This window comes from Dipodomys spectabilis, unplaced genomic scaffold (assembly GCF_019054845.1).
Source record: "Dipodomys spectabilis isolate Male_0828 unplaced genomic scaffold, ASM1905484v1 ptg000302l, whole genome shotgun sequence".
NCBI classification, from domain to species: Eukaryota; Metazoa; Chordata; class Mammalia; order Rodentia; family Heteromyidae; genus Dipodomys; species Dipodomys spectabilis.
In genome coordinates, this window is record NW_024870979.1 from 188,357 (window position 1) to 203,236 (window position 14,880).

The following is a 14,880-nucleotide window of genomic DNA, read 5'->3' on the forward strand; positions in this document are numbered from 1 at the left end:
GAAAAGATTTAAAAACCACTGCAGCATGGATATTAGTGCTCTAGTGGCTATTAAGTCATTTCATTGTTGGAACCTATAAAGGGATCACAAAGGACAGAGCAGCCGCTCTCTCCAGATGTTTCAGAGGCATGAGCTATTTCTGTACAGCTGTGGAAGACCCCACAGAAGCATTTCTTAGCTCCTCTCCTTAGCGTGTAATTTCTCCGCACAGGATTCTCACTGTAGATGTGTCAGCCAGAAATACGTTTCCTCTCCCTTTACACTTGACAAACCTCACACTACTCTTCCTAGATCTCTACATCAATAACACAGCAGCCATTTGGGAAGGTTGTAAAAGAAGGCAAAGACATTAAAAAATGGTTCTCATGCCCCACACTCTTCTATTCCAGATGTTCACTTAGCATCTGTTTACTCTTGCTTTGCACTTAATTCTAAGACCCTCAGGTAGTGAAGTCAACCCACAAAGTAGCAGAAGGACACGAGGAGGAAGTTTAAAAGTCAGGGTTCAAGATGACGGTGAGGCTGAAGTCCTGGCATCAGACAGGCAGAAGAGGCCTAAAGGGATCTCAGACAGATCTGGGAATGGCAGAACAAAAGAATGTCGGAATTTGAATCGTGTAGACTGAGGCCCAAGCCTGAAACGCTGAAACAGGTTAACCGAAGCCAGATAACACAAAGAAAATCAACAGGTAAAATAGAGTTCAGAATCTGACCCCACTGATGTCCTTGCTCAGGCGCTGTGCAGGGCAGAGCAGCCTTGGGTGCGCGCGCGTGCGCACGTAATCCACTCCATGGTTTTCTCCATCTAGGTGGAGGCCACACTGGAGAAATCATCCCTTCAAACAATACACGTTAACTGTGCACCTACTGTGCGCGGCCCCATGTCAGGGACAGGCACCCAACAGAGAATAAAAAGTTCCTTCCTGCACAGAACGCCGAGTATGGACGAAGACACTCCATCAACGGGCGCCACAAAGAAAGCCACCAGTGCGGAAAGGCTGGCGGACAGGCAGGCCTCTAGTAGAGATGCTGAGCCAGGGCCTTGCAAGCCCGGGAGCGAGTCGTGGAGCCCAGCGCTGGGAGCGCGGCCGGGGCCAGGGCAGAGGACAGCCCGGGAGGGCTCCAGTGGCCCGGGGGGAGCGCCCCGCGGTGGAGCCGCAGGCCGTGCGGGCCCCGGAGCTCATCCTCCCCGGCCCTGGGCCCGACCGCCCCGCGTCCCGGAGGCCGGCGGTGGAGAGGTGGCCGGGAGCGGGAGGCTCCCGATCCAAGTGCCCGGGGAGCCGGAGCACGGGCCCCGACGTGCAGACAAGTCCGGGCCCGGCTCGGTCCGGCGTCAGCGGGCCCGCGGCCACGGCATTCTATTAAAGCATAATACTGACCATCCACCCCGCACGACTCGCTTTCCAGACTGCAATGCTTCGAGGAAGGCCGGTGCTGAGGCCCCTGCGTGGGCCCTTCCCCGCCGGGACCCAACCCCAGTCCCCCGGGCGGCGCGCGCCACGCCTCGACAGTCAGCGGGCGGTTTGTTGTTTCGGGTCGCGCAGGCCACGCCTCCCCTCGGGCCCGCGGCCACGCCCCCCGTCCGGGCCCGCGGCCGAGGTTGGCTCTGAGGCGCGGTTCAGCGCACCGCTGCGTTGACGCCCGTGAGCAGCGGGGCGCCGAGGGGCGGGCTCGAGGGCGGGGCCGTGTGGGCGGGGAGAGGGCGGGGCCTACGCGCGCCTGCGCAGTCCGCTCTGCTCGGGGCGGCGGAAGCAAGGCGCTGGAGTGAAGATGGAAGACTTCCAGGCTTCGGAGGAGGTAACCGCCCGGCGGGCGGGCGGCCGGGGGTGGGGGGGAGCGGACGGCCCCGAGCGTGGGGGCGCGGCCCTGCCCGGGGACCTCGGACTGCGGTGGTCCTCGCCGGACTCTCTAAAGACCGCCGGGCCGGGCCGCGGGGCTCTGCGGCGGCTGCCCGCGGGGAGGGCGGCGGCCGGGGCTCGGCTCCTCCCGCGCCGGATCGCAGAACCGCGCCCCCGACCCCCGACCCGGAGGCCTGCGGGGAGCGCGCCCGGACCGCGGCCCCGGGCTCGGCTCCTCCCGCCCGACCCCCTCCGCCGGTGGCGGGGGGGTGTGTGTGTGTGACACCACCCCGCCCCTTGTTCGGTGGAGCCGCCGGGGGTCCCCGCCCCGGGGTGCGGAGCCGGGGGGCCGGGGGGCCCCGTGCAGGCCGCCGGCCCTGCCCGCGGGCGGACCCGCGGCTGCCTTTGTCTCGGCTCCGCTCTGGGTCCCCGCCCCCGGCGCCGGGCGCCCTCCACCGCCCGGCCGGGCAGCGGGCCGAAAAGCCCCGAGCCCCGCGCTGCCGTGCGGCCCGGAGCGTGTGCGGGGCGGAAGGAGGCTCGGTAGCCCGGGCCGGGGCCTCGGCGCCGGCTCCTTTCCACAGCCGCCTGGGCCGGGTCCGGTCGCGGCGGTGTGGAGCGCCGGGCGCCGCGGGAGGAGCTCCTCCCCACCGGCCCGCAGCGGGGCGCCGCGAGGCCGAAACTTCCTGGAAGGAAGCCGTGACGAGGCCGAGCTCACGGCCCCCACCGCCGCGGAGCCCCGCTCTGCGCCGCCGAGCCCGGCCCCGGCCAGGCCCGCGCCCTCGGTCATCGTTGGCGTGGAAGCTGGCACCGTCCGGGGGTCCGGTCGGGCCGCTGGTGTCCGCCGTCAGGGCTCTGCCTTGCCCGCGCGGGCCCACCGGGGATCGTGGTGGAACCTGCGCGGATCCTTTCAACTTCCACAAGTGAGATCGTCTCTGACTGCGCCCAGCTGCGTTTTTCTTTTTCTCGTTTTGACTAATCTCGTGCTGCGGGTCCTGGAGCTGGACCCTGGCGTCTGGGAGCCGTCGCTGAGCTCTCGTGGCCCAGGCTAGCACTCCGCCACCGCCCAGGTTTGGTTCTGTGTGCGTGTGCGTGACTTCCTGTGACGGGCAGGTGGCTTTGGGCAGAGCAGCGCATGGACAGCGGCCTGGCAGGAAGGAAGACCTGCCGTGCGGGCGGCCTGCCCTCAGCTCACCAGGGGGCATTCACTGCGCACCCCAGGGGCCAGCTGAGTCCATGCCACCTCAGCAGCCACAGCTTGGTCTCGCTAAGCACCGTGACCCAGGGCATTTTCAGCAGGAGACCCAGGGCATCTTCAGGGTAAACTTGCATGTGTACCAGCCTACACACACAAGACTTGCTGCCTGCTGGCCAAAGTAGCCTGAAACAGCATGAGGAAACCTGCTCCAGAAATAGCATAAACCTTGAAATTTTGACTAATAATGGCAAAAAGAAGACTTAAGTTTTGAGCCTTCTAGTCACTTTACACCAGAGAGGAGAAGCTACAACTTTCAAATGGACTCCTTAAGAGGGCCGGGCCTCCCGGAGCCACCACGCCACCTCACCGCCCGCCCAGCCGCCCAGCGAGGGCGCACAATGTCCTGACCTCCTCAAGTAATATTAGATTGCTTAAGCAAATTCACATAGTTTATACACAACACACAACGCATTTGAGTATCTCACTAACCATCGGTACTAGGTAATGATCTTAACAGTGTAAGGAGAGACAGAATTAGGGAAGTCTTAGCCAGGTGCTGGTAGCCAATGCCTGTAATCCTAGCTACTCTGGAGGCTGAGATCTGAAGACCACAGTTCCAAGTCAGTCCAGAAAGAGAAGTCCATGAGACTCTTCTATTCAATGAACTAAAAAAGTTGGAAATAGAGCTGTGTGGCTCAAGTGGTAGAATGCTAGTCTTGAGCAAAAAAGCTCAGGGACAGCACCCAGACCCTGAGTTCACACCTCAGGACCAGCACCAAAAAGAGAAAACTGATAATAATTAAGGGAAATTTTTGGTTATAGTATGACTTACACAAAATAGCTTTAAATGATCTGCATGTGTCATGGTCTGAGATTGCATTCAGTTCTGTGTTGTTCGGTGGCTGCGGAAGTATTTCTGAATTTCATAATCTTCAGAAAACTGAGGATTACTTAGGTGATTTCTAAAAATCTTTTTGTTGTTTTTATTTTTGGTGGCACTGGGGTCTGAACTCGGCCTTGCGAAGCTGGCACTACCACTTGAGCTAAATCTCCAGCCCACTTTCTTACCAGCCCTGGGAGCTGTCCCTGAGCCTCTTTGTGCTCAAGGCTAGCGCTCCACCACTTACAGCTTTTTGAGTAGTTTATTGGAGGTAAGCGTCTCACCGACTTTTCTGTCTGGGAAACCATAATCCTCAGATCTCCGCCTCCTGAGTAGCTAGGATTACAGGCGTGAGCCACTGGCACCTGGCTAATTTCATTTCTAAATTATGTACATTGCCTGTTTGCTTTTCTTCTTGCCATGGAAGCAGTTCTAAACAAGTCACTTATCTCCTTCCTTGCAGACTTCTTTTGTGGTTGACGAAGTGAGCAACATTGTCAAAGAGGTAAGAGACAGTATGCTTGCTGGTCAAGTGTTGACAGCGCACGGGAGTGAGACTGCTATACTACTACACTATATGTCTTCAGTTAACTTGGCAACTTTTATTCTTTGTTGTTGGGTCATTAAAGTATCTTGTGTGGTGCTAGATTCAGAATTTGATTGTTCTTTAGTTATCTGAAATCTGAAAAAAATTGGGGAATGTGTACAGAAAAAAAATTCATGTTCTTAAAAACTATCTCAGAATAGTTCCAGCAATTGAGCTATATATGTTTCAGCATTTCAGTTAGCATTTTTACTTCATGACTATGTAGATAAGAATGACTCCCATATTAAATAATGTGAAGTCAGATAGGAAATTTCATGTGGCATTATTACTGAAAGTTTCCACACTATATTCTGCAACTAGCCTAGAGACTCACGACATACAATGTACTCAATGAAGCTGAGCACGAGGAGAGTTGTACATCTGGTAGGATCTGGTGATGCGGTTTGAAACTGTTCAGTGTCCTTATGGATCATAAAAACTCCCCTTAGCTGAAAGACCAGAGGGAGATTTGTTCTTCTTTGACTCAGAAGGCATATAATAAGCAGGGTGTGGCTCATTTAAATAATACGAGCTTCATGGGAGAGGGAAGCTGAGATAGGAGGATGGCGGTTTGAGGCCAGCCTAGACTCTCTCAGAAACAAAATACAAAAAAAAAAAAAAAAAATACGAACAAAAGAGCTGGGGTTGTGGCTCCAGTGGTACAGTGTTTGTGTGCCTAGTGTGCCACAGGCCTTGGTTTATTCCCCAGATGCAGGAAATGTGCATAAGAGGGCGCCCTGGGGTGCTGGCCTTCGTGGAGGTTACACAGCGGGGGCGGAAGGGCACGGAGCACATACTCACTGACTGTTAGCCTGCCTTTGCTGTGTGGCCAGGCCGCAGACAGGGCACTATGGGAGCACTGAAGGGGGAAGATGACCCTGGGAGGAGTTGGTAGCAGACAAGGACGACACCACTGTGGGCTGTAGACAGCACGTGCAGAGGCCCTGTGGTGGCAAGCATGAAGTATGTGGGGAGTTGCAGGACCAGCACAAAGTACTGTACAGAGAGCCGGGCATTTCTCGGACAGAAATGAAGCCAGAGGTCTTCCCTGCCAAGGCAAGGCTGGCCTGGATGCCCACAGCAACACTCACTGTCATGAGATGATCTGGCCTGAAGGGTGTGTGAGGATCCTTATGTAATAATGCAAGCTATCCTTATAGTGTCAGTTATGATGGGCACAAATTATGGCATCACGCTGGAATGACAGCTCCAGCCTCTTCTGTGAAGCGTCCAAAAGCAGAATGATTGTCTTTTGTTATAGATTGTTCACCATCAGACCCTCGGCAGGCTAGGTCACAGGAACCGGTGGGGTACAGGAGAGGTGGGCTGGGTCGTTTGCATCCAGTTTTGCCTTGGTTACCAGGTGGCAGGTACAACCGACAAACTCATCACCAACCTCCTGGGAAGCATGAGCAACAGTAATGTCCCATAACTTGTATCACCAGCCTTTGCAGCTTGTTTGCCCTGGTAGTAGTTCGGTCTGTACTCAAGCTACTTTTGTTTAGTTTGGGTAGACATAATTTAAGTGGATGCAAAACTGGAGGGCCATTTTCCTCTCTGAAAAAGTGAATTTCCACATGCACAGGGAGGGTTGCAGAGTTGGCTGTGAACAATGCACGTCCCTCTTGGACAACACCAGGATCTAAAAGGTACCTTGGAGTCTCTAAAGCAAGAATGCTGGGTCCAGAGACTGCAGCGTCCTCAGCCAGGCGGGGCGGACATGCAGGGCATGAGGAGGAAGGTCTGGAGGTGGAAATTCCTCCACCCAGCCATCACACCCTCCACAAGCAGCTCAGGCCCTGGACTCCTGTGTTCTCTGCCCATCTCAGGACAGATCGCAACTCTGAGAACTTCCAGTTTTAAGTAATAAATTGTCTTGAAAATGCAGTATTTGGCTCTGGCACAAGAGTAGAAAAAAAATGGTTCAAAGCCAAACAGGCATCCGTGCAAGAGGGGTACTGCCAGGGAAAGAGCAAAGTCACTTGGTGGGAATCTCACGGCAGCGAGCTTAGCCGGAGCAGGCGGTGAGCTGTGCCTCCCACATCGCAGAGCACAGCACAGGAAGAGGGACGCTGAAAATGAGGACATTTCATCAAAACTTTCAAAATGTCAAGGAGAGAAGGGCTGGGAAGGTGGCTCAGTGGTAGAGCGCTTGCCTTGCATGCCTGAGGCCCTGGGTTTGATTCCTCAGCACCACATAAGCAGAAAAAGCCAGAAGTGGTGCTGTGGCTCAAGCAGTAGAGTGCTAGCGTTGAGCTGAATCAGAACTGAGGGGTAGCACCCAGGCCCAGAGTTCAGGCCCCACAACTGCACCCCCCCCCCCCCCAAAAAAAAGAAAAAAAACCACAAAATGTCAAGGAGAGAACTGCACTCATGTTGTAACATTCCCAGAAACATGGCTTAGAAAAAGAAAAACATTTGAGTACGAGACTGCATGGATAGATTCCTATGTTGTCAGTTGTGCAAATAGCCAGCAATTCATCTAACACATACTGTTAGGTATATACTAGTATATATAAATACAACATATACTTATAATAGATATAGATATAATAGATATAAACTATAATATATACTGCTAGTATTAGATAAAAACATCTATTAGCCAGGTGCCATAGGCTCATGCCTGAATCCTAGCTACTCAGGAGGCTGAGCTCTGAGGATCATGGTTTGAAGCTAGCATGGGCAGAAAAGTTGCCATGAGACTCTTATCTCCAATAAGCATTCAAAAACCAGAAGTGGGAAGTGGCGCTGTAGCTCAAGTGGTAGAGCGCTCGCCTTGAGTTGAAGAGCTGAGGGACAACGCCCAGGCCCAGAGTTCAAGCCCCAAACAAAACAAAAAACTATATAGAGCACTCAGAACCTCGGCAATTTAAAACATTATTGGAAGTGGCGCTGTAGCTCAAGTGGTAGAGTGCTGACCTTGAGTTGAAGAGCTGAGGGACAGCGCCCAGGCCCAGAGTTCAAGCCCCATGACTGACCAAAAAAAAAAAAAAAACCCAGAAGTGGCACTGTGGCCTAAGTGGTAGTAGAGCTGTAGCCTTGAGGACAAAGAGGTTCAGGGACTGTGCCCAGGCCCTGAGTTCATGCCCCACACTGACAAAAAATAAGTAAGTGGGCACTGGTGGCTCACACCTGTAATCCTAGCTACTCAGGAGGCTGAGATCTGAGGATCGAGGTTCAAAGCCAAGCCCAGGCAGGAAAATCCATGAGACTCTTATCTCCAGTTAAACACCAGAAAACCAGAGGTGGTACTGTGGCTCAAGTGGTAGAGTGCTAGCCTTGAGATGAGCTGAGGAACAGTGCCCAGGCCCAGAGTTCTAGCCCCATGACTGACCAAAAACAAAAAACAAATCTACTATATCATATATATATATATATATATATGTATGTGTGTATGTATGTGCATATATATATCTATATATATATAGATATAGATATATATATAGATATATATATGAATGAAAGGATGCTGGCCTCTGGTGGCTCATGTTTGTAATCCTAACCATCTAGGAGGCCGAGATCTGAGGATCAGTTTGAAGCCTGCCCCCAAAAGAAAGTCCATGAGACTCTTATCTCCAGTTCACCACTAAAAAGCAAGAAGTAGAGTTGTGGCTCAAGTGGTAGAACACTAGCCTTGAACAAAAACACTTAGGGACATAGTCCAGGCCCTTAGTTCAAGCCCTAGGAGTGGCATGCACATATAGAATAAAAGGGGGTACAGGGGCACTTGGCAAGGTAAAATATTTTCTAGCCTCAGTAAAAGTGTTGTTTATCTCTAGATTAAAACGGCAGTGAACATCAAGACCCAGTTGTTAGGTCAAAATGTTAAACACATTTGACAGACCCTTACATAAGTTCCAGGATCTTCTAGCCAGCATGTAGCTTACTCAAGTGCAATAGAATCTGTTAAACAGTACTGTGAAGGCGTTCATGATCAAGTGTGAACTCGCATCTTCCATGTTTCCTGTTGTCAGTGCCTCTGGCGGGCGGTTGGGTATGGACTGGAAGGGGCTGTGCATGTGCTGGTTGTGCCCTGTGTGCTTTTTTTCCAGGCCATTGAAAGCGCCATCGGTGGTAATGCCTACCAGCACAGCAAGGTCAATCAGTGGACCACAAATGTTGTAGAACAAACTTTAAGCCAACTCACCAAGCTGGGGAAGCCATTCAAATACATTGGTAATGGATTTTTGTTTCTGGTGGTTCTTTAAATACTAGCCCCAAATGTGTCAGGTACCAGAAGGCCATTTGATAACTCCAGGAGGTCCCTTATGTGGTGTGCATTACCACACACAGGGCTGTGTGGCTGCAGTGCGCTCACCAGGCAGGACTGTACAGGATCTGACTGGAGGCCCTGGGTAAAGAGGGGAGGGTGGAATTTGCCAGCAGATGAGATAAGGAGCCCCTACCTCATCATTTTTATTAGGAATGTCAGCCTTGTGGTCTATAGACATACCTTAGGCATGGGCAGTGTGAATTGTATGCTACTTGGATTCCTCTGATTACATTTTGTTTCAATTTAAGTGACTTGTGTCATTATGCAAAAGAATGGCGCTGGATTACACACAGCAAGTTCCTGCTTCTGGGACAGCTCCACTGACGGTATGCTTTCCGTGCTCCCCACCACGGGCCCAACCATCTTGTCATTGCATGTTTGTAAAGTCTGGTGGTGTGGTACACCTTGTTCTTGTCTTCAGTGACCTTCCTGGACCATGCTGATAGCTAGTGTTTTATGTAACAGATGCTTGAATGCATTGTGTCTCCAAGTGCACCTTCTAAAAGTTCCTTGACCTCTTAGGGCACACTAAGAAAGAGCAAGTCCTCATAAGAGCTATGGACTGGCATGTTGGCTTGGTATAGAGATGAGGTTCCTCATTTTATTGCTGATCTGTCTCCCCTGTACCCCCAGGAAGCTGCACCGTGCGATGGGAGAACAAGACGATGTACTGCATCGTCAGTGCCTTTGGGCTGTCCATCTGACCCCCGCGTCCAGCCTGGGCTTCCCATGTCGCGTCTCTACTCCATCTTCTAACCACCAGCTGTGAATTCAGTGAACACCTTCCTCCTCTTCACGTGTGTTGTGGCAGTCTTCAAACATGTAGAGAAATAAACCAAATGACTGTCCAGTTAGACAGTAATTCTCTGTAGTATGCAGCCCGTATTGCCACGTCTTAACCCTGTATTTCTTTTCAAAGGTGCTAAAAACTGAAATCTGCTAGTGGGAAACTTTCTCTTTCTGAAATGATTCAAATACACTAATTTTCCATACTTTATACTTTTGTTAGTATAATAAATTATTCAAATTTAAACTTTGTGTTGGTCTTCAAAGCCTGTAGAGTATCACAAATGATTCTGCCCAGTTCCTTCTGAATCCATAAAACACAAGTAGTTGAATCCAGTCAAGTTCAGTTCTTCTGTGCTGCCCTCGAGAGGCATGGAAGCCCTGGCCGCATCAACAATAGGGAAGAGAGTGGCCAGACCAGGTCCTGCCAGACCTCGCTCTGCGGCTTCGGCCTGCTTCTCACAGTGACGGGACGGCAGCCATGGTTGTGAGCCTTGCAGGTGAGAAGTGCGGAGATCTGATCTCCCATCCCGTCATTGTGGTCTTCCTGTACTGATGCCTCAGCTGGCACCATGGCATAAGGAGTGAGGCAGAAACAAGAGGGAAGAGCCTAGAATCTCTTAGGGATGTGATACAAACGAATGCCTTCATGCAAAAAAGTTTCACCTCTGCATAGTCCTGTCCAGGACGACGATTTGCTGACTGCCTCATGGGGCAGGGCCCTGACCTCTTGGCCGAGCACCCTACCCTTCTTTTCCTCCTGGAAGTTTATGGGACAGCAAGTGAGCAAGCTGGAAGCTCTAGCACACGTGGTCCAAGGCTGCGACTCTAATGTTTAGTCCTGTGTTACTTGGAGCAATCACAAATCGTTTCAGTACTTTATGGCTTACGAAATGCTTTCACAGTGGTTCACTTTATTTGTATAACAAGCATACAGTTGTTTGAAAAAGAAAGGAACATCTGCTGTGCCCTGAGCACCTCAATGAGACACCCCACTTCCACTGTGCACCTGAGTTTCCCGGGGGCCTCTCAGTGCTCTGCAGTGAGTGCAGGGGTGCCCTATGCAGCCAAAAAGTCATGAGAGCAGCCATGGCACAGCAGAGGTGACGAACTCGGGTCCCACCTACGTCCAAGCAGGTCTCCAGGGACTGCCTGTCTCAGGCCAGGCCTCTCAGTTGGCCTGACAAGGCAGACAAGGGACAAATAACAGAAGGGCTTTGAGGAGGGCCACATGGAGCCCTCACACAACAGGCCCCTCTGTGGAGCTCAACTAGTCACTCAGAGCTGTGTGGAGCCACCAACTCAGACTCCCACCAAGCCACACCTAACATCTCTGTGCCTTTGTATGTATAATGGCGATACCAACTGTCACTGTTCTGAAGAACAGATGAGCATAAAGGGCCATGCCCCCAAACCAAGGTAACATCAGATTAAAGTCACGCAGCCCTGGGCAGTGGGGAGGTGGACTCAAAGACTAGTCCTCTGGGGTCCCTATGGGACTCGCCCAGGCAGCATGTGCTGTCAATATGGTGCCATAGAGCTGCCAAAATGAACAGCCCACTCGTCTCCACAGACCGATGAGGCCACACGAATGCTGCGGGCAAAGGGCAAACGAGAGCGCGCGTACAAGCGCTGGATGTCTGACACTTAGCATTTACTGGAAAGGGAGTAAGAGAATGAAGTTACATTTTGCATAGGAGATGAAGCCCATGGACTCAGTTCCCTTCTCGCGGTGCTGTTGGGAAGGGTGCAGTAGGTAAGGCCTACCTGCAGTCAGTAGGTCACTTGAGTTGTCCTTGGGAGCCAGCTCATGCCCTGGCCCCTTCTTGTCTCGCCACTTTCTGGCCACCATGAGATGAGCGACTTAGTTCAGTGCTGCTTTTGCTGCCAGGATGTTGCACCTCCCCAAGGCCCACAGCACGAACCGGCTCATGAGCCCTCCATACCACGGACAACATAAAGCTCCCGTCCTTTACAGGGTCCTCTCGGGTTTGTGTCACAGTGACAACAGATCTGACACAGAAGCATTGCTTGCTATAAATAAACATTTATTTACTTCCTCCTGATTGATTACAACAGCCACCTTCAAGGCGTGCTGTCCTCCAGTTCCATACTAATGCATAATGCGAGCTCTCCTTCTGAGCATAAAGCTTGTTTTACAAAGATTTAATCTTTTTGTAAAAAGGCAGTTTTCAGTAGCAAAATCCCTCTATTTCATAGGACAGAATTACACTTCCCAATACATCCAAACATCACATCAAGATAAATTGTTCATCAAGATGTCACAGATAAAGTGATTTCCTTTTGGCCTGGGGAGCAGATTTCTGCCCCCTCCCCATCCAACCTGTAAGGCAACTGGCTTCTCAAACCTCAAACCCATAAATGCTTTAATGTCTTTAGTCTACCCTAATGTTCAGAAGTCCCTCTTAGTTTTCCCTTTAATGGGTGCCTGTTTTTCCTGTGAAGAAGATTTAGGAAATAAGTTGCTGGCTACATTGTAACTTATTTATCACAGCTGGGCCTTTTATAAATAGTTCATGAAATACTTATAACCTTTCCATTTAGTGCACTGAGTTTACATCATGTGTCTGAATTTGCTACGATCTGTAATTATGTACAATGACCATCTTCCAAGCCTTGAAAACTATATACATTATTTATACACACACACACATGCACGCACGCCTGTGCATGCACACGCGCACGCACATACACACACACACACATATCCTCTAGGCTTTTAGATGGGGCTTAAAGGCACCACTTCACTGTTGTAATGATTTAATAATAAATCAAGCAGAGCGATTATCCACATGGATAGTGAAGCACTCCCTAGGGAAGCTATGCAGTGTCTCTGTTCATCTTCCAGGTCCCCCATGACTGGACCAATATTAAAACTATCCCAAAGTTGATGCAAATCAAGCCATTACCATGAAAGAACTAAAGCCAGCCCTTCGAGTTTATAATTAAAGGTTGCAAAATTTAGACTAAAAGCCAAACAATTTTCTTGTTTTGGTAGACTTTCTGCCAGTTTCTGACAGACATTAAATGTTTTTACCTACTAGCTATGGCACATATTCTACAGCTAAATGCCATGTATTGTAAGCAAATTTTTACATACAGTATATATTGTGTTTCTACATGAAACTCTGAAGACAAATTAAAAACACATGATTTAATAAAGAACTATTTCCCCTTAAGTACTTTCTCTGAAATATTTTTGTTTCCAACAAAAAATACTCCTATATTTTTCATTTCATTGGTGCCAGGAAGAATCAAAATATAAAGACATTAGCAATCAGTTTATGAGTACATTATCCAAGACAGACAGGTTTTCAAAAGTGCTAGTCTATGGCTAAATGCCTCACCTATCTTACACGTAGTGATAAATAGCATCTGAATCATAGACAACTTTTATAATGATTAAAACATATAAACTATATTACATATTAGAATATGCCATTCAGTACAAGTCAGTCTTCATCAGTGTACATAAAACTAAGTTGGAGTAATCTTATTAGAAGTTCAAAAGTTTGGTAACAGAAAAACTTTTTCAGTATCAGTATCTCCACGTACGTGAAATCAAAGTCATCACAGCATTGCAAATTTAAAAGTCATGTAAACTTGAGCTACCCTTGCTGTATAGTTGTTTTCATTCATATTTACAAGGTTTTCTAAATGATGTCAGTGGAATCCGTATTGAAGCACAGGATCAAACAGTACAAGTCGGGAAGTCACAATGTCAGTCTCCCCAAGCCTGTCTAGGTCTTGGTGGGCACCAGGTGAGGCAGTGGAAACAGCAGCTCTAAGTGGTCATCTGAGCGCTGGTGCAGAGATGAGTACAACCTCACCAAGATGGCAGCAGAAAGGAGGACGGGTTGCCACATGTCAGCCAGCATTGCTGCGCGTGGTAGGGAGCAACAGGACACAGCCACACCCGACTCTGTCCCGAACTGATAGAAGAACCGAGCTGTCAGCAATGGGGTGTTAAGAGCCCCAAGCAACACACTTGGCTCACTTGACCACAGCAGGGCTCGCCACAGGCGGGAATGACTCCAAACAAGCTACCTGGACCTCAGGCTTGAAATGTCTTTCTCTTCAAATAGTTTTCAAATCTGAAACTGAAAACCTTTTTGGCTATAAAGCAATGTTTCATGGGGTTCACATGGAGGGGTCCCGTTCCCCAGCCCATGCACAGACACCCGGACAGCACCATGGCACAAGACCTCGCCCAGGGCTGGCAATGTATAAAGTAGCTTTCCTGTCTTGTCAGCTCCCAACCAATCAGAACTCATGGCCCTTCGCTTCTACTCCAGTAGTGGGGTCGGGCCGGCATATGACGAGTTACAGGAGTCACACCAACATGGCTCACCACACTGCACTACTGACCTGGCTCCAAAGGCCTGGACGCCAGCCCTGGGGAAGGACCGCCGCCTGGACCACAGACAAGGCTGCCCTTGCAGTGGTACCACGAGGAAGGGAAGGAGGCAAGGGAGAATTTTTCAAAAAAGAAAACAAAATACGTAATTCTTTCTTCTAAAAAATAGTAATTTCTCACACTAAAAACATGCTCTTTCTCACTGGACAGCTTCCACCTCTTCATCAGCCTCTCTCCTCAAATAATGCAGCCACCCTGATGATGTTGCTTGGCTCCACATTAAAATCTGCTCTGTTTTGGTTTTTCTTTTAAGAATATGTAAACAAATAAAGAACAGGAAACCTTTGCTTATGAGAAGTGTGAACATACGCAGGTGGCGGGCTGGGCTGCAGTGGCTGAGGAGAGGCCTCGGCCTCAGCCTCCCCCCACTGCCAGGGCTCAGTCACTGTCCGACTCCTCCTTGTACTTGGCACGAATGGCCTGGCCGTTCTGCAGGGGCATTTCTTCACAGTCGCTCCTGTGGTAATGAGACCGCTCTGGGGATTCCTTCACACTCACCACTGTTCTCAAAGACTTCACCTTACAGCTCCCTGGGGAGCATCCCACCCCAAGATGTAAGACCAGAGAGAAGTTCTCCTGTGGTCACTACGCGCCGTGAGCGTCCTGCACAAGAGTGTCACTACACACCACGAGCATCTTGCACAACAGATTACCACTACACCTAGTCACTACACACGGTGAATATCCTGCACAACAGATTACCACTACACACCGTGAGCATCCTGTACAACAAAGTACCACTACACCTAGTCACTACACACGAGTGTCCTGCACACAGAGTACCACTACACCTAATCACTACATGCTGTGAGCATCCTGCACAACAGAGTACCACTACATGTAGTCAGTATACACCGTGAGCATCCTGCACAACAGAGTAC

General features: G+C 50.4%; 2 protein-coding genes across 3 annotated transcripts in view; one reads left to right on the top strand and one right to left on the bottom strand.

The window, feature by feature from the left end:
* The first annotated feature begins 1,714 nt into the window (after positions 1–1,714).
* Positions 1,715–9,808, top strand: Dynlt1 (dynein light chain Tctex-type 1). The gene is made up of 5 exons (XM_042702069.1): positions 1,715–1,797; positions 4,377–4,418; positions 8,555–8,678; positions 9,024–9,101; positions 9,409–9,808. The coding sequence occupies exons 1-5, from the start codon at positions 1,771–1,773 to the stop codon at positions 9,477–9,479; spliced, it is 342 nt and encodes a 113-aa protein (XP_042558003.1). The 5' UTR covers positions 1,715–1,770; the 3' UTR covers positions 9,480–9,808.
* A 1,784-nt stretch (positions 9,809–11,592) lies between these two features.
* Tmem181 (transmembrane protein 181) overlaps positions 11,593–14,880 on the bottom strand; it is a 39,492-nt gene continuing 36,204 nt past the window's right edge. For both annotated transcript variants that reach the window (XM_042702068.1, XM_042702067.1), the window contains exon 17: positions 11,593–14,456. In XM_042702068.1, coding sequence (XP_042558002.1) covers positions 14,378–14,456 — 79 coding nt within the window. In that variant the 3' untranslated portion in view covers positions 11,593–14,377. The remainder of the gene's footprint in view (positions 14,457–14,880) is intronic.

What these genes read in the sequence shown, in the direction of transcription:
- Dynlt1 (XM_042702069.1), top strand. Translation starts at nt 1,771, where the DNA reads ATGGAAGACTTCCAGGCTTCGGAGGAG. An exon ending in ACTTCCAGGCTTCGGAGGAG is followed by an intron (nt 1,798 to 4,376) that starts GTAACCGCCCGG and finishes CCTTCCTTGCAG; the next exon opens with ACTTCTTTTGTGGTTGACGA. An exon ending in GAAGCCATTCAAATACATTG is followed by an intron (nt 8,679 to 9,023) that starts GTAATGGATTTT and finishes TTTCAATTTAAG; the next exon opens with TGACTTGTGTCATTATGCAA.